The 27112-nt window shown below is 39.4% G+C and overlaps 2 protein-coding genes and 1 long non-coding RNA gene across 3 annotated transcripts; 2 read left to right on the top strand and 1 right to left on the bottom strand.

The window, feature by feature from the left end:
• Positions 1-10858, top strand: suz12a (SUZ12 polycomb repressive complex 2 subunit a). Its single transcript, XM_079883058.1, has 16 exons — positions 1-785; positions 1444-1490; positions 1635-1699; positions 1924-1983; positions 2090-2139; positions 2246-2331; positions 4415-4634; positions 4725-4827; positions 5144-5249; positions 5342-5522; positions 5652-5740; positions 6018-6161; positions 6307-6464; positions 7799-7997; positions 8365-8444; positions 8634-10858. Exons 1-16 carry the CDS (start codon positions 614-616, stop codon positions 8923-8925), a joined length of 2052 nt encoding a protein of 683 aa, XP_079739184.1. The 5' UTR covers positions 1-613; the 3' UTR covers positions 8926-10858.
• crlf3 (cytokine receptor-like factor 3) lies at positions 10772-25711 on the bottom strand. Its single transcript, XM_079883106.1, has 9 exons — positions 25596-25711; positions 22598-22726; positions 16429-16636; positions 15155-15242; positions 14106-14283; positions 13797-14019; positions 12992-13130; positions 12643-12755; positions 10772-11896 (listed from the first exon to the last, which is right to left on the bottom strand). The coding sequence occupies exons 2-9, from the start codon at positions 22712-22714 to the stop codon at positions 11628-11630; spliced, it is 1335 nt and encodes a 444-aa protein (XP_079739232.1). The 5' UTR covers positions 22715-22726; positions 25596-25711; the 3' UTR covers positions 10772-11627.
• LOC307165490 lies at positions 11885-13103 on the top strand. Its single transcript, XR_013822490.1, has 2 exons — positions 11885-11963; positions 12947-13103. It is a non-coding gene; the product is annotated as an uncharacterized lncRNA (long non-coding RNA).
• Positions 25712-27112: the final 1401 nt, after the last annotated feature.

Consider the following 27112-nt stretch of genomic DNA (forward strand, 5'->3'; position numbering starts at 1 on the left):
GAAAATATAATACGCAAAAGTGAAGGCAGCGCGAGCGCACAGCACACTCTCTACCAAACTTGACTGCAATAACGTCCAAACTCGAGGTTTTATCAGCTGAGAGTGGAATACATTCAAGAAAGAGGGCGGGTAATATTCACGGCACTTTCGACTTCAGGCTGTTTCCCATAGGGCACAAAGCTTCTGGGCTTGTATATTCCTAACAAGTAAACAGCGGCGATATATTCCCTTCGCAACACAATAGTGGACAGACAGCTAATCTTTAAGCATACTTTCTGCTGCGGCTGGTGTCTGTGTTGTAACGTTAGTCGGCGTTCACTATCGCGTGGAATCCATATTATGATCCGATAAGAGTTCGCGAAGCGCTCATTTTTTTCACGCTAATGAGTCGTCGTTGTTGCGATGTTTTTCTACGTGTACATTTGTGTTGTCGCGAATTCCATCCGGTCTGTAAAACAAACTGATCTGCCGGCTCGTGGATGTTAACTGTTACTTTGTTGAGGGGGCGAACCGGTCTCGGCGGCTGCTCTCCCTTTGTTTGGGCTCAGGACTCGGCTGAATCCTCTGGGCTTCCGTTTCTAACATCTCACTCGACCGCGAACACAATTCTAGGATGGCTCCACAAAAGCACGGCTCCGGTGGAAATGGTTTTTACTCCAACAGCACGAGTAAAGCTGCAAATGGAGGAGCGCACGTATCGTCCGGTGTTGTGATGCCTTCAGTCAAGCGACCCAAGATGGAGCAGATCCAAGCCGACCACGAACTCTTCCTGCAGGCGTTCGAGAGTAAGTTGCTCCGGTTTGCTCGTAAATCTAACTTTTTTCACCCTCTTCGCTTTGTAAACACGATAAACTGCTGTTTTTCTAGCACACTTAATTGTATCCAATTGTTTTATGTCACACACTCCTAGTTTGAGGACTAAACAACAATACTAACCAATACTACTGTGTCCAGCAGTTCGTGGAATTTCTTAAATATGAATTTTAATGTGGATTATCTGCTCAAGTCATGCTTTTTTTTTTTTTTGTCACAATAGAGTTATTTTAAACACTTAATAGTTGTCTAGGCCACATCCTATACGAAACTTAGACACGTGCATCAAGAGATGACACGTGCTTTATGGTGATTTTATGTGTTTTAATATTGTAATATGGCATTGGGGACTTAGACTTATGGTCATAGAAGAGCAAGGGGAATCAGCAGTCACTCACAAACAACACAAAACCCTTGAAAACCAGAAGTTTCTCTACACGAGCTAAGACAAGTCGTGGCAAACTGCCATCTTGATTAATGTATAAGAGTGTCATTGTAAAATAATGGGGTTCATTTCATTGATGCTGGCTCGACGTGCTTTGTATGATTTAAAAATAGCAGCTTATTTATTTACATGGCATCTAATTTTGCAACATCAGTGTACGTGATTCTCTGCACTTCTGTTCACAGAACCAACTCAGATATACAGATTTCTGCGCACAAGGAATCTCATAGCAGTAAGTAGAGCATACTCATGAAGAAATGGTGTGCTGTTCTCCTTTGGATGTGAACTTTTGTGTAAACTAAACTTGGAGAACTGTACATGGCTGCCATAACAATAGCTTAACTGGTTGCCTCTTTAATTTTTCCTTTTCCGTCAGCCTATCTTCCTGCACAGATCTCTTACATATATGGCCCACAGAAACTCGAGAACAAGTTCAAAAAGGTAAAATGATTGCTGTATATTAAACAAACTTCATGCAAGTTAATCTCTTTGTTTGTCAAAAAGCCACACCTTCCATTTCCTTGCGTAGGCCTCACAGTGAGACAATTTGTTGACAGATTCACTGCAACTGAGTGATCTTCTTTAGTTGTAGGTGGATGAGTTAAAAGAGGGCTTCACATCTCAACAGATAAAATAACAATGTTTGTTGGCGTCCGTTGTTTCAGAAAGTGCTTTAGAGTGAACGATCTGCTAGAGAAGTCAAAAGTGGATCAGGAATCTCACAAGTAAGATGTCCTTTTATTGCAGATTATTGTGGCTCTTGTTTTTCTGAACTTGACTGAATGGGTCAAATGCATGCAGAGGTTTTAACTCCAGTCTTTTGTCTTGTAGTGTGGCTTCAAACCTGCAGCTCACTTTCACTGGATTCTTCCATAAAACTGGTAAGCCAACGTTAAGTTTAAAAAAAAAATTGTATGCTCTTACCAGCGTGTACAAATAATATCCCCTGATCCTTTAGTAATTTTGATTTGTTGTTCAATGTATCAGAGAAGCCATTGCAGAACTCAGAGAATGAAGAAAACTCAGTGTCTGTAGAAGTGCTACTCGTCAAGGTCTGCCACAAGAAGAGAAAGGTAAAACTTTGTGTCATAGAGAAGTAAAAAATAACTTGCATTGACCTTGCACACCAACAAAAATAAGCTTCCTTATTTTCTTCCAAAAAAAAAAAAAGTGTCCTTGTCTTGATATTGTATGTGCACATGAAGGTTAATTTTTAATCTGGTTTTATCTTTGCCATTGGCACATAATTAAAGACCCAATGAAATCACTTGACAAGCACAGTTTTGTGTCCTTTGTTGAGAGCATTTGATTACACAAAAATCAGCATATTGCAACTTGTCATTAAGACTTTTGGTCCCAGAAGGTGTGGTCACATTTGCCCTCATTTTTTTGTGGGAGAAATTCAGTCAATTCAATAGAAATTTCAAGTGAGGGTGAAAGAATTCCCCACGCAGATTTCCAGTGGATCTGCCATGCTGACCAACAGAAAGCTGCTTGGTTCAAAAGTGAGCTGTGCTTTATACATTTCTACACGATTGACAATAGTAGGGCTGTCTAATAGTCGACTAAACGTTATGCCAAGTTCACGCTGCAAAATCACAGGATTTTAAGTCTGATTTGCAAATCATCGAGCTCACCGTCAGGTCGAGCTGTGATTGGGGGCAAATCAGCGGGTGATCAGCCCTCGCCAATCTTTATGTGTGAACTCCTCGACGGCTCGCAGACGCCAGACAAATATCTAGCATTATAAATATCTGGAGCTATCGGCCGATTCGACATCCTGTGGACGAGCTACAGCCAATGAGAGAGCAAGGTATTGGGTTGAGATCACCGAAAGAAAAACAGCAGCAGCAACAGGCAGTTACTTTTTCATTATTAAACATGTTTTACTCGCCTCCAACTCTCTCTGAATCACAGACAATCCCTGCTGCCCACGTGTGCTGATCCATTCTTTCACACATATTCTTTGTCTTTTACTTTTTCGGGGGTTTTTCAGAACAGATCATGGCGCAAACTGCTTGCTGCGCTAATTTCTTCCCGACGTCCATGTCCGAATAAACAATTCCTTTTTCGCGTTATTTCCTGTTCCACTTTTTGCGTGTGTTTTCGTTTCAAAACGTGGTTTGGGGACCAGGTAGAGTCGTTGGGTGACAGTTGTTGTCAGCTTGTGTAGTGTGGGACCCCCTGTTGCGGATCATTTACGTAGTGTGAACACCACAACGACTTCAAGACTCTAGATTACAGACAGCAAGTCATGTAATCTGAACATCAATGCGATCTGCCGACGTTTAAAATTGTTTAATCTGAACTAGGCATTAGTCGACAAACTAGTAATAGTCGGACCTACATTTTAATCAGTCGGTTAGTCGGAGAAAGAAAAAAAACCTCCACAGGATTTGGCGAAGTCAGGCGATGACGGATCGCCAACTCGGCTGGCCCATGTGGTGATAAGTTCGGCAAAAAATCCAAAGTGTGGGGAACATTTCGAAAGGGTGAAGACCGACCACAAAAATGTGACGTGAAACCTAATTGTCCATATTGTTGTAGTGTCTTAGTTTGCTGCTATACATTTTATTTATGTTTTTATATAGGCTAATGTATATTTATTATTTTGTTAGCTTTCATTCAATGTTACGGCTATTTGTCCGTTGGACTGATTGTTTGCACTAATATATTTAAGTGTTTCAGTTTGTTGTATATTTATTTTATTCATTTGTTTATAATTTATATTTATGTCCTAAATTTTACAAATATATTCGTTAAATTTCAGGGGGTTCTTTGTTTGAAGATAAGGCTGTTATTTATATTATAGGTTTATTTTGTTTGCATTCTGATCTCATGCAACATTTGCCTTTGCCGCTGCAGCAAGCTTTGTGCGTGCTTGAGCGCTTAATTTATATTTTAAATGTTCGTTATTATGGTTTAGTATTTCTCCCCTGACTAATAGAGTAATGGCTTAAATGAACAGTTGAAGTTGGGGGCAGCCCTAGACAATAGACAACGAATCTTTTTGCCTCAAATTTCATAGAAATTTCACTAATGTGACTAATGTAATTTTATATTTGTAAATGTTAATTTAGCCAACTTTTAGTAGTACACTAGCATATATAAATGGCTGCTAAGCTAACAGACATTTTGAACTAATTTCTGTTTTAGGATGTAAGTTGCCCAGTGAAGCAAGTGCCCACAGGTAAAAAGCAGGTGCCTCTGAACCCCGACATCAGTCAGACCAAGATGGGAGCTTTTCCCACACTGGTAGTGCCCAGCCATGAGTTTGAACCCAGTAACAGCCACATGGTGAAGTCCTACTCCCTTCTGTTCAGAGTGTCACGTCCAGGCGGGAGAGAGCTCAATGGCATGACCACCAGAGACTCCAGTATGAGCTTCAGCTTTTGAGACTTAATAATATTACACCTCAATACACATTTTGATGAGGCCTGTTCACAGAAAGTTGTTATCTTCTCAGATGTTATTGAAGAGATGTCTAACAGGAAGAAGAGATATTGCTCTCATCAGGATGATGGAGAAACTACATTTGTGGCACAAATGACAGTTTTTGATAAAAATAGGTAAATATACTTTATTTAACACAGGGTTTCTTAAACTCGGTCCTGGAGGGCCACTGTCCTGCACAGTTTAGCTCCAACACTGATCAAACACACCTGAGCAAGCTCATCAATGTCTTCAGGATCACTAGAAACTCACAGCTAGGTGTGTTTGATCAGGGTTGGAGCCAAACTGTGCAGGACAGTGGCCCTCCAGGACCGAGTTTGAGAAACCCTGATTTAACACTACTTTACTTTAAATTGCTTATTCTTTTTAGTATTTAGTTGCTTTGTGTTTGCGTGTCTGGTTTAAGACTTCATTTTTGCGTTTCTTTAAAAGACGCCTCCAGCTTTTGGATGGCGAGTATGAAGTCTCCATGCAGGAGATGGAGGAGAGTCCTGTGGGCAAGAAAAGGGCAACGTGGGAAACCATACGAGATGGGAAGGTCAGTTTCAGGCTGTGTTTTATTAGTCTGCATTTTGTACATCATTAAGTAGTTTTTGGTCATTCATTTGGGATCTTTACCCCATGTTTCAGTGGCTTCCACCCTTCGAGACCTTTTCTCAGGGACCCACACTGCAGTTCACTTTGCGATGGACCAATGACGCTGCTGACAGAGGAACGGCACCAGTGGCCAAACCGCTTGCCACACGCAATTCTGAATCCAGCACAGTAGACAGCAGCAAGCCTAGTAATGTAAAGCCGCCACATGCAGTAGGTAAGATCACAAGCACTGGTCAGTGTTTACAAGTAAAGTTCAATAACTTTTTGCCCTTTAAAGCATATTGAATTGTGTGCAATACTTAAGACGATTCTAGTCATAACAATGGCTTTTGACTGGTTGCAGCTGTGAATGATTCAGTTGGCACTGATCTACCAGTAAGAAGAGAACAAACTCATGTTGAACCTCGTCAGAAACTACATGTTTATTATCAGGTGAGTAACACGCATCTGTAAATTTACCTGACGACATCAACAAAGCTTTAAAAGCAGACGGCACACACAATAAAGCACACCTATCTGTGATCCCAGGCCTTTATATTGACTATCAAAGTGCAGGGTGTTTCCTTGATTGTCTTTCCACTGTAGATTTCTGTGCTGTATGATATCAGCATGAGAGCGCCGGAGTTCATAAGTCCTGCTGTGACGTTTCGCTCTGTCCATGGGCCGCTGTGTGGTCATGGTGTGTTGTATCCATCCTCTTGTTTTCTAGTTCCTCTACAACAATAACACACGGCAGCAGACGGAGGCCAGAGATGACCTTCACTGTCCGTGGTGCACCCTGAACTGCCGTAAACTCTACAGCCTCCTCAAGCACCTCAAGCTCTCGCACAGCCGCTTCATCTTCAACTATGTGGTGAGAGACATCACCAGAAATGCCTTTTTATATTTATAAATGCATTATTTCTTAAATCACTGGGTTAAATCACATATCTAACCTTTGCATATAGTCAGTATTTGGTAGAAATGTTTATACTGATGTATAGGTGTTTCTCACCCAGCCTCATCCTAAAGGAGCCAGGATAGATGTGTCAATAAATGAATGCTATGACGGCTCTTACGTGGGCAACCCTCAGGACATCCACTGCCAGCCTGGCTTTGCCTTCAGCCGTAACGGCCCAGTGAAGAGGACTCCAGTTACACACTTCCTTGTCTGCAGGTCTGTGTGGTTTGAAAAAGAGACTGAAAGTATGTGTATCCAAATTCAAAAATGCTTTAGCTGCTGCGTGGGCTTAGCGAAAGGTTTCATTATTAATTTCTATTGGGGTTGCGGTGTGTATATATATATATATATATATATATATATATATATATATATATATATATATATATATATATATATATATAATATAGTTAAAATTTAATCAAAAATGCATTACTTGGTCATTAATTTCCCCATTAACCAGTCAGTTAAATTATTTGGAAGCAAAACAGATTGTTCATAAGAAATTAATGATGCATCTGGCATCAGTGCTGAAACAGCTGCTTTGTTCTTTAATGCTTGAAGTAATGAAGACTCAAAAAAGTAATGTGTTATGAATTTGACTGGTCCATCCGTGTTCTACTCCGTTGTAAATTGGTGAATATATGCACACTTTTTACGGCGCGTACTTTGAATTCTAGCCCGACTACCGTTCAACTGGTAGGTGTCTGAATGAATTTTTCATACACAAAAAAGTCTCTTATGCTAACCAGGGCTGTGTTTATTTGATCCAAAACAGTAATATTGTGAAATATTACAATTTAAAATAATTTTCTTTACTCCAGTCTTTAGTGTCACATGATCTTTCAGAAATCATTCTAATATGAGTATTTGCTGCTCATAGAACACTTCTTATCAATGTTGAAACAGTGTTGCTTATTATTTGGCATATATTTTTTTCTAAATCTTTTGATTTAATATAAAAAAGTTAAAGAAAACTGCATTTATTTGAAATAGAAACCTTTTGTAACATTATCAGTATCTTTATTGTCATTTCTATTGGTTTAATGCATCCTTGCTGAATAGAGGTATTCATTTCTTCTTTTTTTAATCTTACTGACCTCAAACTTGAATTTGCAATCATTTGAGTGTAGACTTAAGGCAGCCATCTGTGGCACAGACTTATGTTCTCCTTGGTGTCAGATTTGCCATTTCTATAGTATATACTGTAGTGTTGCCCAGGCCTTTTACACTGCATTCACACTTGGTGCTGACGCGAGCATCATAGTGACAACAGCCAATCACTTTTACTTTTTCGGTGTTGCATGAACGCAATTGCATAGGCGATCTGATTGGCTAACTCCTGCGTTGGCGCTTTAAAAGTTGAACGTTTTTCAACTTCTGCCACGAGTGACGCAACGGAACCCACAATTCAGTTCGGCAAAGCATTTCGTCACCCATTCAAAGTAAATGAGAAGCGTTAACTCCGAGGCCCTTGTGAATGCACCGTTACCGACCTTGTATTCATTTCTTTGAATCTGATGTTAAACACAGTGTTGCGGTCTCCACAGGCCCAAGCGCTCAAAGCCCAGCCTCTCTGAGTTCCTGGAGCCCGAGGATGGAGAACAGGAGCAGCCGCGGACCTGCATCAGCGGCCACAACCGCCTGTACTTCCACAGCGACAGCTGTGTGCCACTTAGGCCACAGGAAATGGAAGTGGACAGTGAGGACGAGAGGGACCCGGAGTGGCTCAGGGAGAAGACTGCTATGGTGAGGAAACAGTCATACTATCATTAAGACCCTTTGGTTCTGTTACCATTGAAGATGCAGCGTAGAGGACAGATGGCGTGCTGTTTGTGACTCGTGTGTGTGTGTGTGTGTGTGTGTGTGTGTGAGTGAGACGTCGTGTCAGAGGAATTATATTACATTCCCATATTCAAATCACATCTGAGAAGGATGTTACACAGGATCTGATGTAAATTTGGACTAAATCAGTGCCAGTCTGAAAAGGGTCAAATTGACCCACAATGTTGCGTTGAGTGACTATGGATTTCGCGCACTTATGAAATTGCAAATAAGTTTGATTTTTATGTCATTTTCTATTTAAATGATTTTGTTCGTCTTCATCACCCCTCAGCAAATCGAGGAGTTCACAGATGTCAATGAGGGAGAGAAAGAGGTCATGAAACTGTGGAACCTGCATGTAATGAAACATGGGTACGTATTTTCACTTCTTTCACACTGTCCTTTATATTTTTTTGAGTTTGTTGTATTGACTCTCCTCTTCCATTAAACACAATCCATGTTCCGTATGTTCGGTGTATCACCTTGCACATATGTGAGCTTATCTCTCAGAGGTTGATCACATTTCTGCCAGTAATTTGCTTCTTATTTCCTTCTGTGCAGATTCATAGCTGACAACCAAATGAATCATGCCTGCGTGTTATTTGTGGAGGAGCACGGCACCACCATCGTAGAGAAGAATCTGTGCCAGAACACTCTGCTCCATCTGGTCAGCATGCACGACTTTGGCTTAGTGAATACAGTGACTATAGACAAGGCCATGGCTCACCTGAGAGATCTGAAACCGCACAAAGATAACCAGGAGCAATCCAAAACGCAAGACAATGCTGACGGCGGATCCAGCGGCGATGGCGAAGTCAGTGTATCAAATTTAGTCAAGACCCAGAATCACTGAAACCACCTCCTCCTCACTCTTGATTGAATTAAGTGTCAGTGGGTGTCAAACGCCCCCTGGATGCGAGAACCACCACTTTCTGCACTCACAGGGTTAAAGATGATGTCTAGTTAGGAACAGGTTGTGTGGGGATTTGACCTGATGTCATCAGAGTTCAAAGCAACTCTAGATTCAAATTACTTGAAGATGCCATTAGAACTACAAGTCATTTCTGATTTTTTTTTTCTCTACTCACACAACCCCCGTAGCTCTAGCAAGTTTTTAGCACTTGTTTTAGGTGCCTGTTTTTAAAAGGACTATGAAAATAATTTTTTAATATATTTTGAATATTGATGGTTGGCAATGGCTCCTACAAACTTGCTTTTATTGCGTATTTTTCACAGGGGTTGATAAACTCCTTCTGAAAACTTGAACATATTAGTTTGGCTGGTGTAGAGTGTTTTTCTTTTGTTGTTGTTAGTTTTTCAACATTTCTGTTGGTGCCACCTCTAGCATTTTTGGACCAAAGTTTTGCTGACTTCTTTGTGGTGGCTAAAGTGAAAGTATCCACATTTATTTTTCACCACACTGGAAGACTTCAAATGACTTTTCTTTGGAATCTCGGCTTGAAGAATAACCATCAGTGATGCAGGCTGCCTATGCTGCAATTTTTTTAAGTTTGTCAAGTTTTTCAGAGCCTTTATTCCACTGACCTTGCAACACAGATACATACAGGTTCAGGGTACTAAAAACAGTGGGATGGGATGCCTTGCAGAAATGTTTACATTTGCCTTATCCATGGAAACATGGACTCTAAGCAGGGTTTGATATTTTGGTGTAAATTGTGGTGTGAACAGGTTTCTTATACTCTTGTTTGAATTTCTGTGACGTTTTGCTGCACACACAATACTGTGTCCAGTTCCACCTATTAATATATGTTAGTTTTCTCATAATGCATCTGCTCTGCTGTATCTATCAGTTTACTTTGATTCCAATGTGTTCTTCATGGTGCCCATTTGTTTTATTTTCAGGTGTTTCTGTTGAATCCTGTTGTAATATGTACATAAATTTAGTGACATGGCTTTGCTGAAGGTGACTGCATTCAAGAAAGATTATTTTAGACCAAAGTGAAATGGCTACAATGTTTGTCTAGTTTGTTTCAACTCAGAAATGCAAGTCTTCATAGTTGTTTTTTGCTGTATGCATCTGTTTTAAAGGAAAGGGATCTGTTTGTAAAACACTGTTTTATTTAGCTAAAACTGTGCACTGGTTTAAAAAAATGTTTTTGGTCAATATGTGAGATCAATTACTTAACTGTCTGATGCAGTTGCGTAACTGTGAGTGCGTAACACTCAATACAGCATCAATTACACAAGATGTGGATTACTGATATGAATTAATGTCAAAAAAAGATATTTATATCAAGAATATGATAGGAACATTATGAAACCTGCTTGAGTTTCTGAATTATGCTGAAACAAGTGCTTCAGGTTCTTTATTTAAAATAAAGGGTTTTTTTGTTTTACAATTGATACCTCACAAGTCATGTTCACACATTCTTTCATTTGTTGGTTTTATTTTAGTAAACATTTGCAAAAGAAATGGGAATTTGTCTAAATGTTCCAAACTGTTTATTGCAAATGTTACATCTGTACTGAGAAGGCACAGGCAAAATGAGGTAAATATACATGAAATGGTCACAGTTTTATAAATATAGTATCAGATATTTCATGGGTGTATCCTCATTGGGTTACAAATGTTCCCTTCTGCAGTGAGCAATTACATAGTACCTTGTAAATGATGTTGTTCTACCTCAGGAGCAAGTGAATTGGGTGCTTGGCCCCTCATTTTGTTGTGTGAAATACACTTCTTTTTTTTAAAAATCACCAACAAATGCATTATAACAGTTACCGTAAGGTAAGCCAGCTAATGAAAACATGAAATGGAACAGCAAGACGTATGTATAAAAAAAAAAAACAGTTCATCATAAAATGGCACAACACTTAAGCTTAGTGCGAACGATCACATTTCTGTGGAAACATTGTATTGGTATCTACTGATCAGTATTGTGTCGAAGCTGTGAACAGGTTGACACTAGCAGTCTACCTTATGGTAGACTTTCTAGAATACTGAGTACCAGGCAAACAAGAATAAAATACTAGTTGTTAGGTACGCCATCTCTAAATGTTACTGTGTCCTACATAAACCAACATCCAGCTATGTTTAAACAGGCAACAGTTTCTTCCACAGATACATTCTCCACTTCTGACTTGAGAAAACTCATGCAGAAAGATTGTCAGAGCATTAAAGATTGATCTTTGTTGGTCGTTGTGAAGAACTTTTATTTTGCACATTTTCTGAGCAGTTTTGAGTGCCTTTGATCTCTGAATGCTTCACTTTTTTTTCTGTGGTAAACCAGACCAACATGCTTTGCAGCTTAACACCTGCAGGAAAAGACTTTATTAGACTAACATGTAACAGTCTCTTTTGCAAACATGTACTGTTATGCAAATAACTCGACACCTGTAATGAGGTCAAAGAGTAGTGGTTGGCATCATACCTCAAAACAGAAGGTTTAATGTTATTCTGCAGTGATATCTGTGACTGATAATTATAAGAAAAAAGGGCAAAATGTGACACTGTAAGCACTTGGAAAGTTTGATCAAATTAAAGGAACTTGAGGTCTTGAATTCCAGCAGACTGGATATTTCATCATGCAACAATCAAAACACCAGCACTTTCCATCCAGGGTGTGTGAAGGAGCAGCCAAAGAAAAGGCTGTCCACCACCTGATCCAGCAGCCAATCAAACACCACTTCTCTGTTCCCTGAGCCAATCGTCACCCTCAGCTTGAAGTTTCCGCCGTCGCTAGGGTTGTTGTTGTTGCTCACAGGAAAGAGGTTGACCATTTCCATGTCAAAGGTCACAGACGAGCCAACAGTGATGGCTGGCAGCTGGTTGGTCATCTCCTTTCCGTTCACAAACACAGCACCTGGAAACGGGAAAGCACATGTTGACTTAACTCTAATGTTTGCATCGCCTCAAGAAGCCTGCAGTCGGTGAGTGGGCGGTGCAGCAGGGAGCAATCACACACAAAAAAAAACTAACTTTTTCTTCTTTAACCTTCAACAGCAAAGATGGTGTTATTTTGAGCTGCAAACTTAAATGACTATCAATTGCAATGCATCAGTTCAAAACGGACTTGAACAAAACATCTGAGTCCCAGAAGTCATCATTTTTTGTTTATTCAATTGTTTTAGCAATAAGTATTAATACTTGCCCGTTTAGTTTAGTTAAAACAGTGTGATAAACAAGCCTAGATTATTGCTAGATTTAAAGCGTCTACCAAATGTTACTATACATTGTTACTATTTACATTAATGTGGATTTAAGAGAAAATGTGTCACCATTTCCACAAAAATATTAAGCAGCACAACTGTTTTCAACATTGATAATAATAATAAATGAGCAGCAAATCATCATATTAGAGTGATTTCTGAAGGATCATGTGACACTGAAGACTGGAGTTGATGCTGAAAATTCAGCTTGTTTTAAATTGTAGTATTATTTCTTCATATTACAGTTTTTACTGTTTTTGATCACATAAATGCAGCTGTGGTGAGCAGAAGAGACTTCTTTCACACACACAACTAAATCTAACCAACCCCAAACTTTCGAACAGTAGTGTATAAACTGCATATCTTCAAAAGGTATTTAACTATATTTTCCTGCTCGTACCGTTAGTGGAGATGCAGACAGCCTGATCCCTCTGCAGTGAGTCTGTGTCAGTTCTGCTGTCCGCACACACACCCAAACTGTCACGCTTATCTGTCTGTCCAGCAGCCGTGATCCTGCAAACAAACAAAGAGCGAAAGAAATCAGGCACAGTGAGTGAGACATTTATAGGCCTGCTGATATTTGTTCCTGTAAAAATGTCTTTTACGATGATTCTGCATCTTTCCGTCGTTTTGAATAATTAATTGGTATCCGAGTAATATGATCTTAACCTATTTATAGTGTCCCACTTTCAAATGTCCCACAGTTTATCTGCTATGAGAGTGTGAAGAAGAATGAAATGCTGATGTACTTGAAGGTGAGGGTCTGGCCACAGAAGTATGTGGAGGAGTTGGAGTACAGCACGCCTCCATGACCAGCTGATGAGTCACTGCGCATGGCGATGTTCTTCCTACTGCTTAAAATGTAACCATCCACGCCAGGAAGCCATTCTGGAAACACACAGTGAAACAATATTCGTGAAACACGTTTGTTTGGAGGTGTTTTATGAACAATTTACACAGAAATATGTGTTATGAAAAAAGCCTGGTGAGATCTGAATATACAAAAAGGTATAGTTTACCCAAAAATTGTAATTCTCGAATCATTTAATCATCCTCATGCCATCCCCGATGTATATGACTTTGTTTAACTATAAGCCACTGCTTTCGGCCAACTGCCCTAAGCGCATTTACAAGTTCAGCTTGACATAAACGTAAGAGCGAGAAGCAAAGCGGAAGCACAGAGGACCGCCACTTCTCACGCCAAGTCACAACGTCCCATACTCATGAACACTTGTATGACAGTAGACCGGAAGCAATGATTTACAGTTAAAAAAAGTTTAAAAAATTAGCATTTTCTCACACACACCTATTGTGAATGATTCATCCACTGGGTCGTATGGAATACCGTCCTGATCGCTGTGTATGGTTTTTCAAGTGTCAACCGAGCGGCACCCATTCAATGGCATTATATGGACTAAAAAATGTTCTCTGAAGACAAAAAGCTGTACATCGAGATGGCATGAGGGTGAGTAAATGATGAGAGAATTTTCATTTTAGGATGAACTATAGCTAATGCTAGAGAGTGTTTGCAATGCTAGGTTTCCTAGTCTGTACCGTGGGGTGCGAGTGTGGTGTAGCCGGTCTGCGGGATGCTCCACGGGCTCCATTCGGTTCGGCCCTCTCCTCTGGCGCACACGCGGAACAGGTGGTCGATGTGCGGGTCAAGGTGGAGCACCAGGAACTCGTTGTCTTTCCCGATGTACGCGTCCTCATACTGAGAAGAGTTACCGCGACGGTACTGCAACCGGTAGTCCTGAGGGGTAAAGTCATCGTCCACCTACATGCAAAAAGAACAGGCATTACCAAGAGGCTCACGTGGCGTTAAAACGTCTGATGGGCATGAACGTGGGAGGCCAGACCCACCTTACACCAGCGCACCAGCACACCGCCTGGTCTCTCCACCAGCTCCTCTATCTGGACGGGCGGATGAGACGCCACGCTGCCGTGCCGAGCCACGTGCGATCGGAACATATGCAGCAGAGAGTCGTCCAGCTGCGCAGACAGACACGGCACGTCCACCAGCACAGGTACCTCGGGCAGACTGAGGACACATGTATTTACATATACTGTCCTTACGCAGACTCTTACTGATGTCTAGAGAACAGATGCTTTATATGATTCAATAGAAATCTTTGGCAAATAATCCTAAAGGGTTAAAGAAATATCCTGTGTTTAAAACATGGCACATCAAGTAGCTAAACTGTCCCTCAGTTAGTATGAAGTAGCACAAAACAATGCGACGATTGTATATTTTTAATAGAGGTGCACAGTTATCCAGCAACATTATTTTATCTTTTCATATTTCTTAGATAATTTCATTAAAACTAAAACTATCCAAAAACACAGACCCTGCTTAGACTCACAAGAGCCTAGCCAACAAAACGGTGGAGAGCAACGGTTATTCATGTAGGATCGGTGAGTAATGTTTTTAAGGCGGGAATTAAGTCCCGTTCACATGGGGAGGGTAACTACACATATCAATTATTCAAAAGTGTTTATTCTAAAACACAAAAGTTAGGATTGTTATTTAAATGTCATCTGAGTTAGATGCTTGGGTGATTCAGCGCATCACTGCGAGTACGGCTGCCACCTCTCCATTAAACTTTGAGAAGATGCGTCACAAAACAGATGAGTCATAAAACCAGGCATTAGTAAAGGTTAGCTAATGCGCTTTTCAATGAGTGCTGCAGTAATGGAATTACGGGAATATTGTCTTCTGAACTTCAGAAATATGTGGCTTTGTTTTGTGTTCTCAAGAGCTGAAGATCTCCTGAGTCTCCATGTATTCATTGTTCCTAGACATGAACTGAGTGTGACAGTGATTGTCAGTGATTATGAGATTGTGACAGTGATTTATCAAAGCTCTGGGCCAGTTGAGGTTTGTTAAGAGAATGAGTGTGTGCGCTCCTCACCTGTCTAACTGGATCTGCAGGGCTTTCTTAGTGAAGCTGCCCAGCTTGTCCTCCTTCTCATTTATACCACAGCGGATGGCAGCCTCCCCTGAAAGGACAGCTGTATTATTACATTCATAACTGAACATCAGGGCAACTGTAACAAATATGTGACCCTGGATCACAAAACCAGTCACATGTCGCACGGGTATATTTGTGGCAACAGCCAACAATACATTGTATGGGTCAAAATGATTGATTATTGATATTAAGTAAAGATCATGTTCCATGAAGATATTTAGTACATTTCCTACCGTATATATATAAAACATTTATTTTTGTGAGTGAATGCAGCACAATCGTGAACATAAATGGACAACTTTAAAGGAGATTTTCTCAATGTTTAGATTTTTTTGCACCCTCAGATTCCAGATGTTCAAATAGTTGTATCTCGGCCAAATATTGTCCTATCCTAACAAATACGTCAATGGAAAGCTTGTTTATTCAGCTTTCAGATGATGTATAAATCTCAATTTCAAAAAATTGTGGTCCAGGGTCACATATAATCAAATGAGCTCTAGAGGACATTATAGCAATTGCAAAATCAAAATAAATTGCTAAATAAAACTCTTAAATATTTAATAAGCTAACAATTTGATAGCTAGCAATTGTCCCAATGGCAGGGCACAACAATAAGATTTATTTTTCTGCTGGTCCATATGAGCCAGTAGGTTCAAATTTGTACTTTATCTGCTTATACTTTCAATGACCCTACAGCAAAAATTTTTTTTAATAAAATTCATTTCCTTTTTAGCAACATAATTTTATGTTTGAAAAAAAAATGTATGTAAATTATTATATTTCAATGTTTTTAAACAAATCTTTACAAAAAAACTAAAAAATATTTAGTTTTTAATTAAACTAAACTCTTTTACACTGGCTCTGAGCGCCATTATTGCTGAGCCTTGAATAGCCATTTTTTTTCACAGTTTGATCAGATTCAACCACATAATTGCTATTCTTCAACTACTTAAGCAAATGTCTGGCCTGATTTCATTTCATACTGTTGACATAAACCTACAAGCTGACATATGACAAGAAACTGACTGCTCAAACATGAGGTATCCTCTTTTGGCACAAGACTAAATCAAATGTTCTGTTCTAATAAATACTTCTTGAGGTTTTCACATACTTTAAATCCCATGAAATCAGATTAGTGTAACTGTAGTTGATGAGTCATTGTAGCTCGAACAATGAGTGGCCAGCCTCCACTTCCGCTGATCTGACAGACTCACCCTCTCGGAGCAGCTCATCAGCTGTGCTGACTCCACTCTCAATGAGCTTCTGACAGTCATCTAAGGGACTGACACTGTCCAGCTCGATGTTGTCGACTTCCTGCAACAGAGCGTTCAGTCTCTCGGTCAGCAGTCGACTCACCGCCGCCTGCACCTCCTGGAAGTGCCGCTGCAGAGCATCACGCGTCTGACTGGCACTGCCTCGCACCTGGACACACACACACACACACACACACAATGTTAAAATTTTCACATTTTACTATCTTTGTGGGGACATTTGGTCCTAGCAATGTAGGTTAAACCAGAACGAACACACGCACACGCACACACACACACACACACACACACACACACACACACACACACACACACACACACACAGACAAGATTTACATACAAACACCTCCATTACACAACTGCTGAGGATAACTTTTAAAAAATTTGCATTTCCTCAAACCATTAAGTATACTTCTTAAAGTGTATTTTTATTAAACGTTTAGAAAATGCTTCATTTCTCAGTCTACAGTGTAAAGTATAAAGTGTAAAACTCAGAAGGGCTCAGAAAAGGCCTCAGGACATAAGAGTGCACTGTGTCTCCCTTCAGTAGCTCTGAGCACCAAATGCAACAATGATAAGGAGATACTTTCGATGTTGAGATGTGCAGGATGTGTAGGATGTGCAGGAAGTGTAGGAGTGTTCATGCAAGAAAGATTAAAATGTGTACCTGATATTTTCCTCTGCTTTAAGAGCAGGAAGAGGATGGGCTAATAAAAATTTAAGATAACCCAACGAATGACCATTGGTTGAGAAAAGTTTAAACAAGTTGTAAGAAATCGTATAAAGGCCAGGACGCACCAAGCCAATGGTCGGCAAGCTTTGAAAGTGCATTTTGAAAGGAGGGGAAGACTTTTTCCACGACAACCACAGGCTCAAAAGAGATTTTGACACTGTTTTTAAGAAGTCTATAGTACTATTCAGACAGGACTTGTTTTTTAAACAATGTTTCAATTACAAATACTTTGAACAATTATTAAGTTATTTTACCTAGGGTGTCGATGAAGTCCATGAAGGTGCACCAGGTAGTAAAGAAAATGATCTATTGTTATGGTAAATTACAGTAAATAAGAAGAAATTTTGTGAAATATACACTAACGTTCAAAAGTTTGCACTCGGTAAGATTTTTTAAATGTTTTTGAAAGAAGTCTTTTACACTCACCAAAGATGCATTTATTTGATCAAAAGTACAGTAAAAATAGCAACATTGTGAAATATTATTATGGGGCTGTTGAATGCTTGATTCTGAGTGGTTGACGAACGTTCTAAGTTGAGCAGTTATTTTCAGGTAAACGCACGGCTAAAGTAGTTCCAGGCCGGTCTTGACCACATTACAGTTCCATATCACTTCGCAAAATGATTTCAGTTATTTCAAAGGTCTTCACAGCCTACAGAACCAAAACCCACAATGGCACTTTTATTGACGATTTTATTAGTAAAATAGTTTAGAAACTTAAAAGCTACATGACGTTTGGTGAGATACTGTAACTGCATTAGACTGCCATCAGTGGCTCAAGTCCTCCGTTAGAAGCTCTAGAATTATGTTTTGGAATTAGCAACGGAGGATGAGATGCATAAGAAACTATTCCCAAACAAGAGCTGTTTTAAGAACAAAAACCTGACAAACGTTTGTCAAACCTGTTTGTCAAAATGTTTTGAGGTATGGTAACCGTAGTATAAGCGGAATAATTGACTCCAGCCCGTTGAATTATTAGAAAAATAAGGCACACTCGAGGTGTAACTCCGCTTCGCGTCGTGGAAGCATTACCACATCGGGTGTGCGTTATTTTTCTAATAATTCAACGGCCTGGAGTAAATGATTCCTTACTTAAAATAACTTTTCTATTTTAATGTTTTAAAATGTGTAATTTCTTTCTTTAAAATGTAATTTCTTCCTGTGATGTCAAAGCTGAATTTTCAGCATCATTACTCCAGTCTTCAGTGTCACACGATCCTTCAGAAATCAGTCTAATGTGATGATTTGCTGCTCAAGAAAATGATTAATCATTTAGTGGAAACGTGAAACTTTTTTCAGGATTCATGATGAATAAAACGTTCAAGAGAACAGCATTTATAGGAAACAGGAATCTTTTGTAACATTATAAATGTCTTTACTGTCCCTTTGTATTAATTTAATGCATCCTTTAGTTTATCCTATATTTTTTTCTTAGATGACCCACCATTTTTTTTTTTACAAAAGCTACAAGGGAAAAAGTTGCTCATTTCCTACAGGATTAAAATAATAAAGTACTGAGTACTTACGTGACACAAATTTAAAATATTACGGAAAACTAGTCCTCTCTAAACAGGGCTCAAGTATAAAGAAACAAGCCGATAATAAATAATAATCCCTATTTGAATGCAGCAACATAAATGCTATAACAATAAATCAACCAATTAATTCAGAAATTTTAAAACGTACATTTAGTCATATATGAGGGTTACATAAATCAGTAAGTGCCACTGTCTTGTTTTGAACATGAAGTGTAGGACTGAAAGCGGAAGTGGTGAGAAGTGAATGGCACATTTCTTGGTGCATCTTTCAGACTAACTGCTTCACCTTCAACAAAATGGAGCCAAGAGTGACAGGAAGCCTGGCGGTTTTCAATGTAAAAAAAAATCCAGTTCCTCTTATCTTGTGAACATGAAACTTGCACTTGCAAAAGAAGGTTAGCTTGGGCCCTTTAATGCCACATATCAATGAACATTTGTATCTGTGACCCAGTACACTAACTTAAAACCTAGTGAAATACCACTCTTCACACTGACATAAAAGGACACGTTAAAGCCTGTAATTATAAGAATTCCTTGAGTCATATTTCTGGAACGAGGAAAAGTCTCATTCCCTTATAATCAGTGAAGCCCAATGCAGCCCTGGGCAAAGCATGTTGACAGAAATGCACAACAGAGCGCAGAGCAAAAGTGTTGACGATTAGCACCGTGGAACTAGACAGACTGTAGTCACAGTGTGTGTAGGTAGAGACAGCACCAGGAAGTGGGAAGAGAGTCTAAAATAACACAGATAAAGTGGTGCAGGATAAATGGATGAAACCCAAAAAAGACGGTGCTATTAATGAACCTTAGTGGAAAGTTCCAGACATGGCTTTGTTTGCAATTGACGCAGGAAATGCTGCTGTCCAGAGACGTGCATCATTCCTCATACGTTGAAGTCTTATCAGGATCAGTCTGAATATTTTGAGCCAGGACAGAATCCTTTGCCTAAATATTGTTATTCGTGACAATGCGCTGTGAGGAGCGCGTGGAGGGTGGAGGTGATTAGAAGTGCAGGCTCCCCATCACAGGATGTTTAGACTCAGCCTTCCCAAAGATTCAGTAGGATCGTACAAAACTCTTCAGTAACTCTTTTTTAATGTCAGATGAACACAGGCGCAAGAACAATATTCCTGGAACTTATGTTCAGCATAATGTGATTCAAAATTATATTCTTAGCTTATATTCTTTGCATATTGGTCAAATGAAAATAATTGAAAGTGAATTGACCTAAGGCCACAGTGGCAGAGAGGTGAGTGGAGCGACAGCAATTTCACTTCCCAATTTAAGCCCAAAATCACATTGTTCCATGTTTACTTCATAGTCAAATTGATCAAAATCGAAATATAAAAAAATACCTGAAATATATAGCCTAATTAATTTATTTTTCATCTGGGCACAAGACATTTAAATAAACACAAAAATTAACAAAACAGAACTGTAAATATAATTAACAATTTATTTAGTACTTTATTTAACGGGGACCATAGACAGTCCATGACTGCCCCAGAATTAGCAAATGCAACCCCATTAATAATATTATTAATAATAGAAATGAATATAGAACTGTAAAGTAAAACCCCTCATCTCAAATAGACAAATATGTATGCTAGTGTGGACCAAACACGCTTTAGCTCTGTATGTGTTCCCTGTGATCATGTATTAAGACTCCAGCTGGCTGCAGTGTGGCTCGTGGGTGACAGGCTGTGGGAAACAGAGGCCACTTGAAGGATTTAAGGAAGCATCAGTGGCTGAGACAGAGTGTAACAACTTAAAGAGGAAGTAGACAAGAAACAACAGCTAATGTTAAAGATCTAGCATCAAGCTCAACTACTGCCCAGGAAGCTTCAGTTCTTTTAAAACATGAAGAATCTTCATACAGAAGAGCCTCTAGAGCTGGAAGCTGAAAGTAGTTCTGTTCATACAGGACAAATGCAGATTGACCCAAAGATTGACCGCAAATGTTGTGTCACTGCTGTGAATAACAGAGCATGTCATATGATCATATCAGATGGGCTGCACATATGGGATCTCACTCAGACAGCTGCACACGCTGTGAGGTTAATCACAGTACCGTGGGGCGTCATACAACCACCAGTCAATGATCCAAAAAGTTTGGTTCAATTCTCTGTCCTGTGGTGGATGTGAGGAGAGACAGCTTAACATTCTCTGAGTTTAATGTCTCATATGAAGAGCAGGAAATTACAGCCTTGTTTACGCTCTGAATGAGGCATTGTGGGAGGTGGGGGAAGGAGGAAGTTGGGTAAGATGCCAGAAGCAAAGACTGAAGATAACACCGAGCAGCAGGCCGGCTTTACATCCTACAGTCACCCCGGGAGACGTGCGGCATGAATCAGCCCTTCTGTGCTGACCAACAGGCTTCCTGGCACTGAGGATCCTACTCACTTCACCGAGACAGCGGGAGTATCACTTACCCACGCTCTCTCAAAAACACCCACATATGTCCCGTTATTTGGTTACTGTGTAGGGAACCACTATCTTTGTGGAGCTGAATTGTTTCTGGCATTTTCTACATTGTGTTCGATGTAGTATTTTTATGCATTGGTGCATGCTGGGTGTGATCAGTAGCAATTTCATTACTGTCTCTATGGTTGGTCCTAACCAGACGCGATCAGATAAAAACAGATTTACATGGAAGAGATCGCTTTATCTGAGCCAGCCTTGACAGAGACAAGTAACGAGCAAGAGGACATTTAGTCAATTGCTTGGTTCCTATTCCTGTCAATGTTGCGCAAAACTGGACAGACAGATAGAAACATAGACAGATAGATATAAAAATATAAGCTAATTAAAAACATTAATAAATACTATAATATTGGATAAATCATTTCAAAATGACACGCCACAATTTTTATTTTATGGACCAAAGTGGAAAAACACTAAATTTCCAGATTACCTGTTGAATTCCAAAACATTATAAAACAAAAACTTCCTTTCTTCCTCAATTGGTGTTGCCAATTAAAGTGCCCCTATTACGATTTTTCAAATATTACCTTTCATGTAGAGTGTTATACAACTGTTTGTGAATGTAAAAGGTCTGCAAAGTTTTAAAGATCAAAGTGCACGACAAAGTTATTGTCTCCTAAAATAAAGATTTGATTCTGAACTGCTGAAACGAGTCATCAGCAATTCCAGTCTCACTTCCTGTTACAAACCTACGTATTAACACTGTAACAAATTTGAATAATGCCAGCCTATGATCTTCATTGGCTGCTCGTGAACAACGTCTACTTAGTACTATTCTATTCTGTTGTTACTATTCATATCACTGTGTATACAAGCGTGGAAAATGAAATTCAGATATGGTCATTGTGTCTGACACACGGTGTAAGTGGTAGACCAATCACAAAATACTGGGCCATCTGACCAATCAGAGCAGAGTAGCTCATGGAAAGGAGGGGTTTAGAGAGACTAAATCTTCGAACAAACCGTTTTCAGACTCTTTGAGAAATAAGGTGATGTGCAATGTATATTATGAGAAAAAAAGTGTTTTTTGACCTTGGAGGCCTGTAAACCTGTTGTAGGAGACCTCCAAAACCAAATTAGGAACCTTTAAAATAGAAAATTCCAACTCAAATTCAAATTCCAACTCATGAATTCTTAAATTCTGAATTTTGGCCAATCCTGATTTCTGCAGCGCCACACTGGGTAGCCCCGCCCACTGTGAAATCTCATTGGTCCAAAATCCCACCGTATATGAAATATCTTCTGATTGGCTGTGATTGTGTCACAATGCACAGCAGTTTCGGTGTGGACTGACATGTTGCAAGTTGTTGGAAACCTATTCATTCCTTCAGTGGCAGTGCAGAGAGCTGCAGCGTACCTGTTTGCGTGCCTGGCTGAGTCCATGCAGCCTCTGCTGTAGTTCGCTTCTGTAGTTCTGGGCTGCCTCGATGCTCTCCTTCGCCTCCTGCAGCAACGCCTCTGCCTCTATTGACATCCTTGTTGGCCTCTGCCAAAGCACAAATATCAAGGTAAAGTGTAGGAAAACATTTCCATTGATAGAGATAACTTTTAGTTTGACTAGATTTCTCACTATGGGGTTAGAAAACATTACAGCGAAAGGCTAAAGCCAAACGCCCATTCTGGAAAATGTCACTCTAACAAAGCTAAAATAATAATAACAGGAGCATGAAATTCCACACAGGCCTGAAAAACAGAGCCTGTTCCTCATGGTCTGTGCTCATAAAAATGTAACACCAACTTTATGCAACCATCAGGCCATCATTTCCACGTCATGTGGAAGTAAGGAAGCGTGTTTTGAAACATAAAAACATGTACACAGGCTTATCTGTCGAAGTTTAGCACACAGGGATGATGCAGTCATGTATAGTTATGACTAAAAGGCTCAAGCGCTATAACCTTGAGAAACCATATTCAAGTTAACCGTCAGTGCAAAATCACAGGAGTCATGGAAATTAATCACTGGCCTGAAGGTTACATGTATTGAAAACAAGACCTGATGAGATGTGTGTGCTATAAACTCATTCGCATAACAGTGTGATTCACGGTTTTAGATAGGATGGCATCAATCTGTGTGACGCTCGACACACGGCTGTGCCTGTTTGTGCTTTGACTGCACTTTAGATAGCAAATCTGTGATCAAGGAACATTGATTCTCAATCAAAAAATTATTCACATTCACAACTGTTCTGATTCTGGTTTTTGGACAGGAGAGCACAAAGTCAATGCTAGATGCAAATATTAATAATGCAACTAACCATATACTCGCAAATAGTTTTAAAAAGGAGGAGAAAACGTTCCTATATATTTTGTTGTTAACATCAAAGAAACTCAAAATCATCCATCACTTGTCATGGCAATTAATGCAAAAATAATATTTGGACTATTTTTTGTTCTGTGTTAAGAGCCAGTCACACCAAGGAACATAATGATAACTATATATATATATATAAAACGATAAAGTTTTAATAATCATTCTACTTCTATAAGAATAGTAAAGTCCTCTCCACACAGCTATAAACAGAAGAACGATATTGTTGGAATCACTTTTCAGAATGCTTTCTTCTTATCTGATAAACAATTAGCCTACAACACTAGAGGCCAATCAGAATCCACCTTGAGCATTAAAATCGGCAGATGACGTAACTGCGGCACACGCTGATAATAAACAGAATGCTATTGTGCACTGGTGTGAAATATGCTACTGTATTTATAGTTATGATTTTTGGTCTGAACAGGCCTTTAGGCTGGTAATCACATATCTGCTGGTATTTATGAACTAACTTCATAAATACCAGCAGAAATGTGATTACCAGCCTAAAGGCCTGTTCAGACCAAGAATATATTAAAAAACTTATTTACATATTTATAAACCTTCTCTAAAACTACTAACAAGAAAACTCACTTCTTTACTGATCAGGGGATCTGTTTTGAGGCTAGCATGCTACAATGAAACCACTTCCGTTAAAATGGGTGTTCCGTTCAAGTGAAAGCAACTGCACTTTCCTTACATGTGCCCATGTGGCTTAAATTTACAAGCATGACTGAACCTACCCATATACACTACCCTTAACTAAAACTACACCTTAACTTTTGTACAATAGTGCCTGTATAACACTGGTGTCATTGTGCAGGAGAGAACAGCTGCCTATTTGTTTTTGCGTATACAGGACAGGTGGATCGGCAGCTCTGTTATGCAAGCTATTAAATGTACCCTTGTTTAACACAAAGATGCTGACCTTAGTGCACAGAGCAGAGAACGAAGCTGTGCTCAACTCAACTCAAAAACGCCCTTTCATTCATACACATGTGAGAGAGAAACCTAAATAACAAACTGTGACCTGCACCAACAAGCCTGTGTTTCCACACTCATCTCCCTCATGATCAATGCCTAAAAAATGCCATGAGCTGCAACCGCTGCATATTTAGCAGATTTTGACATTTAATGATCAAGGGAAAGGGAGGGGTTCTCCAATTTCATAGTCTAATCCTCTGATTTAGCAGCAGGGTTCTCATCCAGACTGTGGTTAAGAGCATTAAGACCAGCAATTATATTATCTATTGCTCTTCCAGAATCCTTTCCCACAAGTGAATCCATCAGGGAGTACAGCAGAGGACTGGATAACTTTCAGAGGGACATGAATGACCTAGATTCAAAAAAATAAAATAATAATCTGCTGCCAAAAGACAATGTTGGGAATTCCAGGATGAGATGTCTCAGATCTGAAGATCATGTGTCCTGCTTCACAATCTGTGACCGTTCCCTGATAAGGGCCACAGTTTAAAGGACCCTTCTCTTAAGATGAAGACTATAAGATGCATTTAAACAAACAAGTCTTTATAAACTACCAGAGGTCATTTTCATCCTGCTGCCTATCAGCTTTACTGTTGTACTCTTACATAAAAACGTGAATTCCTCTTTTGGTCCAATCCAAGTATTAGAGGACAGTTATGTAAAGTGCAGTGTTTATCTATGGGCCACACTGATGCATCGTGCACACTCAACATGTTTATACATGTCCAAAACAAGTGAAAAGTACAGGAAGATGGGAGAAGAGCAGTAAAGATATATACATATTACATTTAAAATCAGCTTTGAGAAACAACTGATAACTAAAGTAGATAGAACTTAGCAGTTATTTTAAAATTTAGAAAAAAGAAGCAGTTCATGAGACTCTTCTATGAGGATCGCCACACCAACACTCATCACTGTAACTCATCTCAATTTTACAGTAAGCTCTTCAAACTGCTCCACCCATAAACCTGCTCACGAAGAGACAGCATATCTAATTGAGCACTGAAAAATAAACTGTAACGAAAAATATGCTATTATTGTAAAGAGGTTTTTGCAGTATTACCTTATGCGATTCTGTCTTGTGTCATATTAACTTCTGCTGCGGAGTTCCGCCATTGACGCCCTGGCAACAGAAGAGCTCGAGGCACATATTTTCACTTTGATACAAACCCGTCATCCAATCAGATGCCGCATCACTGTGTTTTCCTCCTGCCTGCTGTCAGTTCTAGCCAATCAGATGATTTAACCGCTCTTAACCCCGCCCCATCTTTTGTTAAAAACCCAAAGCGCACGAAGGCGTCAACAGAGTTATTTGGCGTCAGACAACAAGGGAAGGTAACTTCTGTTGATCACAATATAACTGTTGTCTTGCAGATATTTGTGAATTATGAACAGTACTGTAGCTCAAGACTTTCAGAAGAAAAATGTACAACCATCGTTGTCAGAACGCGGAATACCACATTTACTGTGAAATAGTAGACTCATGTTTCATCAGCTGAATGGTTGCTACTGGTTTGAAAGTTTTGAGTTATTGTTTTGTGTGATTTATTTTGTAAAATATACAAAAACCAGAGTCTCGTAAGCAAGCCCATTAATTTCTCTCTCTCTCTCTCTCTCTCTCTCTCTCTCTCTCTCTCTCTCTCTCTCTCTCTCTCTCACACACACACACACACACACACACACACACTCAGTTATCTAAATGGGAACATTCAATAGACGTTATGATTTTTATAATGTAAACTGAGATTTTGTCAGGTTTTGTGCACTTCTGGGTGTGGTTGGTAGCAGTTTGGTAGCTGCTTTGTGTGGGCAATGAAAGCTAATTATACACATACACAGTTATTTTGAGATGACTCATTAAATGTTGTGATATGAAACGTTACAGCTTGAAATAACTTTACAATACCAATGTACTTATATGAATGAATGAATGAATGAATGAATGAGGCATTTATATAGCGCTTTTCATATAGCCTACTTCTGTTCTGTACACCCAAAGCGCTTTACAATTGTATCAGGGAATCTCTCCTCAACCACCTCGAGTGTGCAGCATCCGTCATAACTACAAAGTACTTCTATAATGTGTGCCTCTAAATTAAAATATTACAATTTCTTGAAACCCTAAAACACCCTTTTCAGGTGTTAACATATGTAGAGGTTGCACATTACTGAAAACAATGATAAAATCCAGGTTTTAGGTCAAGTCACCTAAATAATTGTTTCAGAGCAGCTTTACAGTGATAAGCAGGAAAATAATGATCACTGATGCAAACAGAATTCAATTCTGCTGTAAAGCAGCTCTAAAAAGACAATAGTGTCATTGTTCAGCTGAAGTCCGTACAGTGTTAATTCGGTTCAGATCAGTGTAAAACTCATCAATTATTACATGAGTTCAGTTCAGCTATGAAGCAGCTCTGGAGAAAACTGATATCATCATCCAGCTCAGTTCATTTCTCATCCAACAGTGTCAGTGCAGTCAAATGTATTATAACATTGCTGAATATTAAAGCTACAATATGTAAGATTTTTGTAATAAAATATCCCAAAATCACTTGCACAGTGTGATATATTTCCTGCAGT

Source organism: Squalius cephalus (assembly GCF_949319135.1).
Source record: "Squalius cephalus genome assembly, chromosome: 1".
Lineage (NCBI taxonomy): Eukaryota > Metazoa > Chordata > Actinopteri > Cypriniformes > Leuciscidae > Squalius > Squalius cephalus.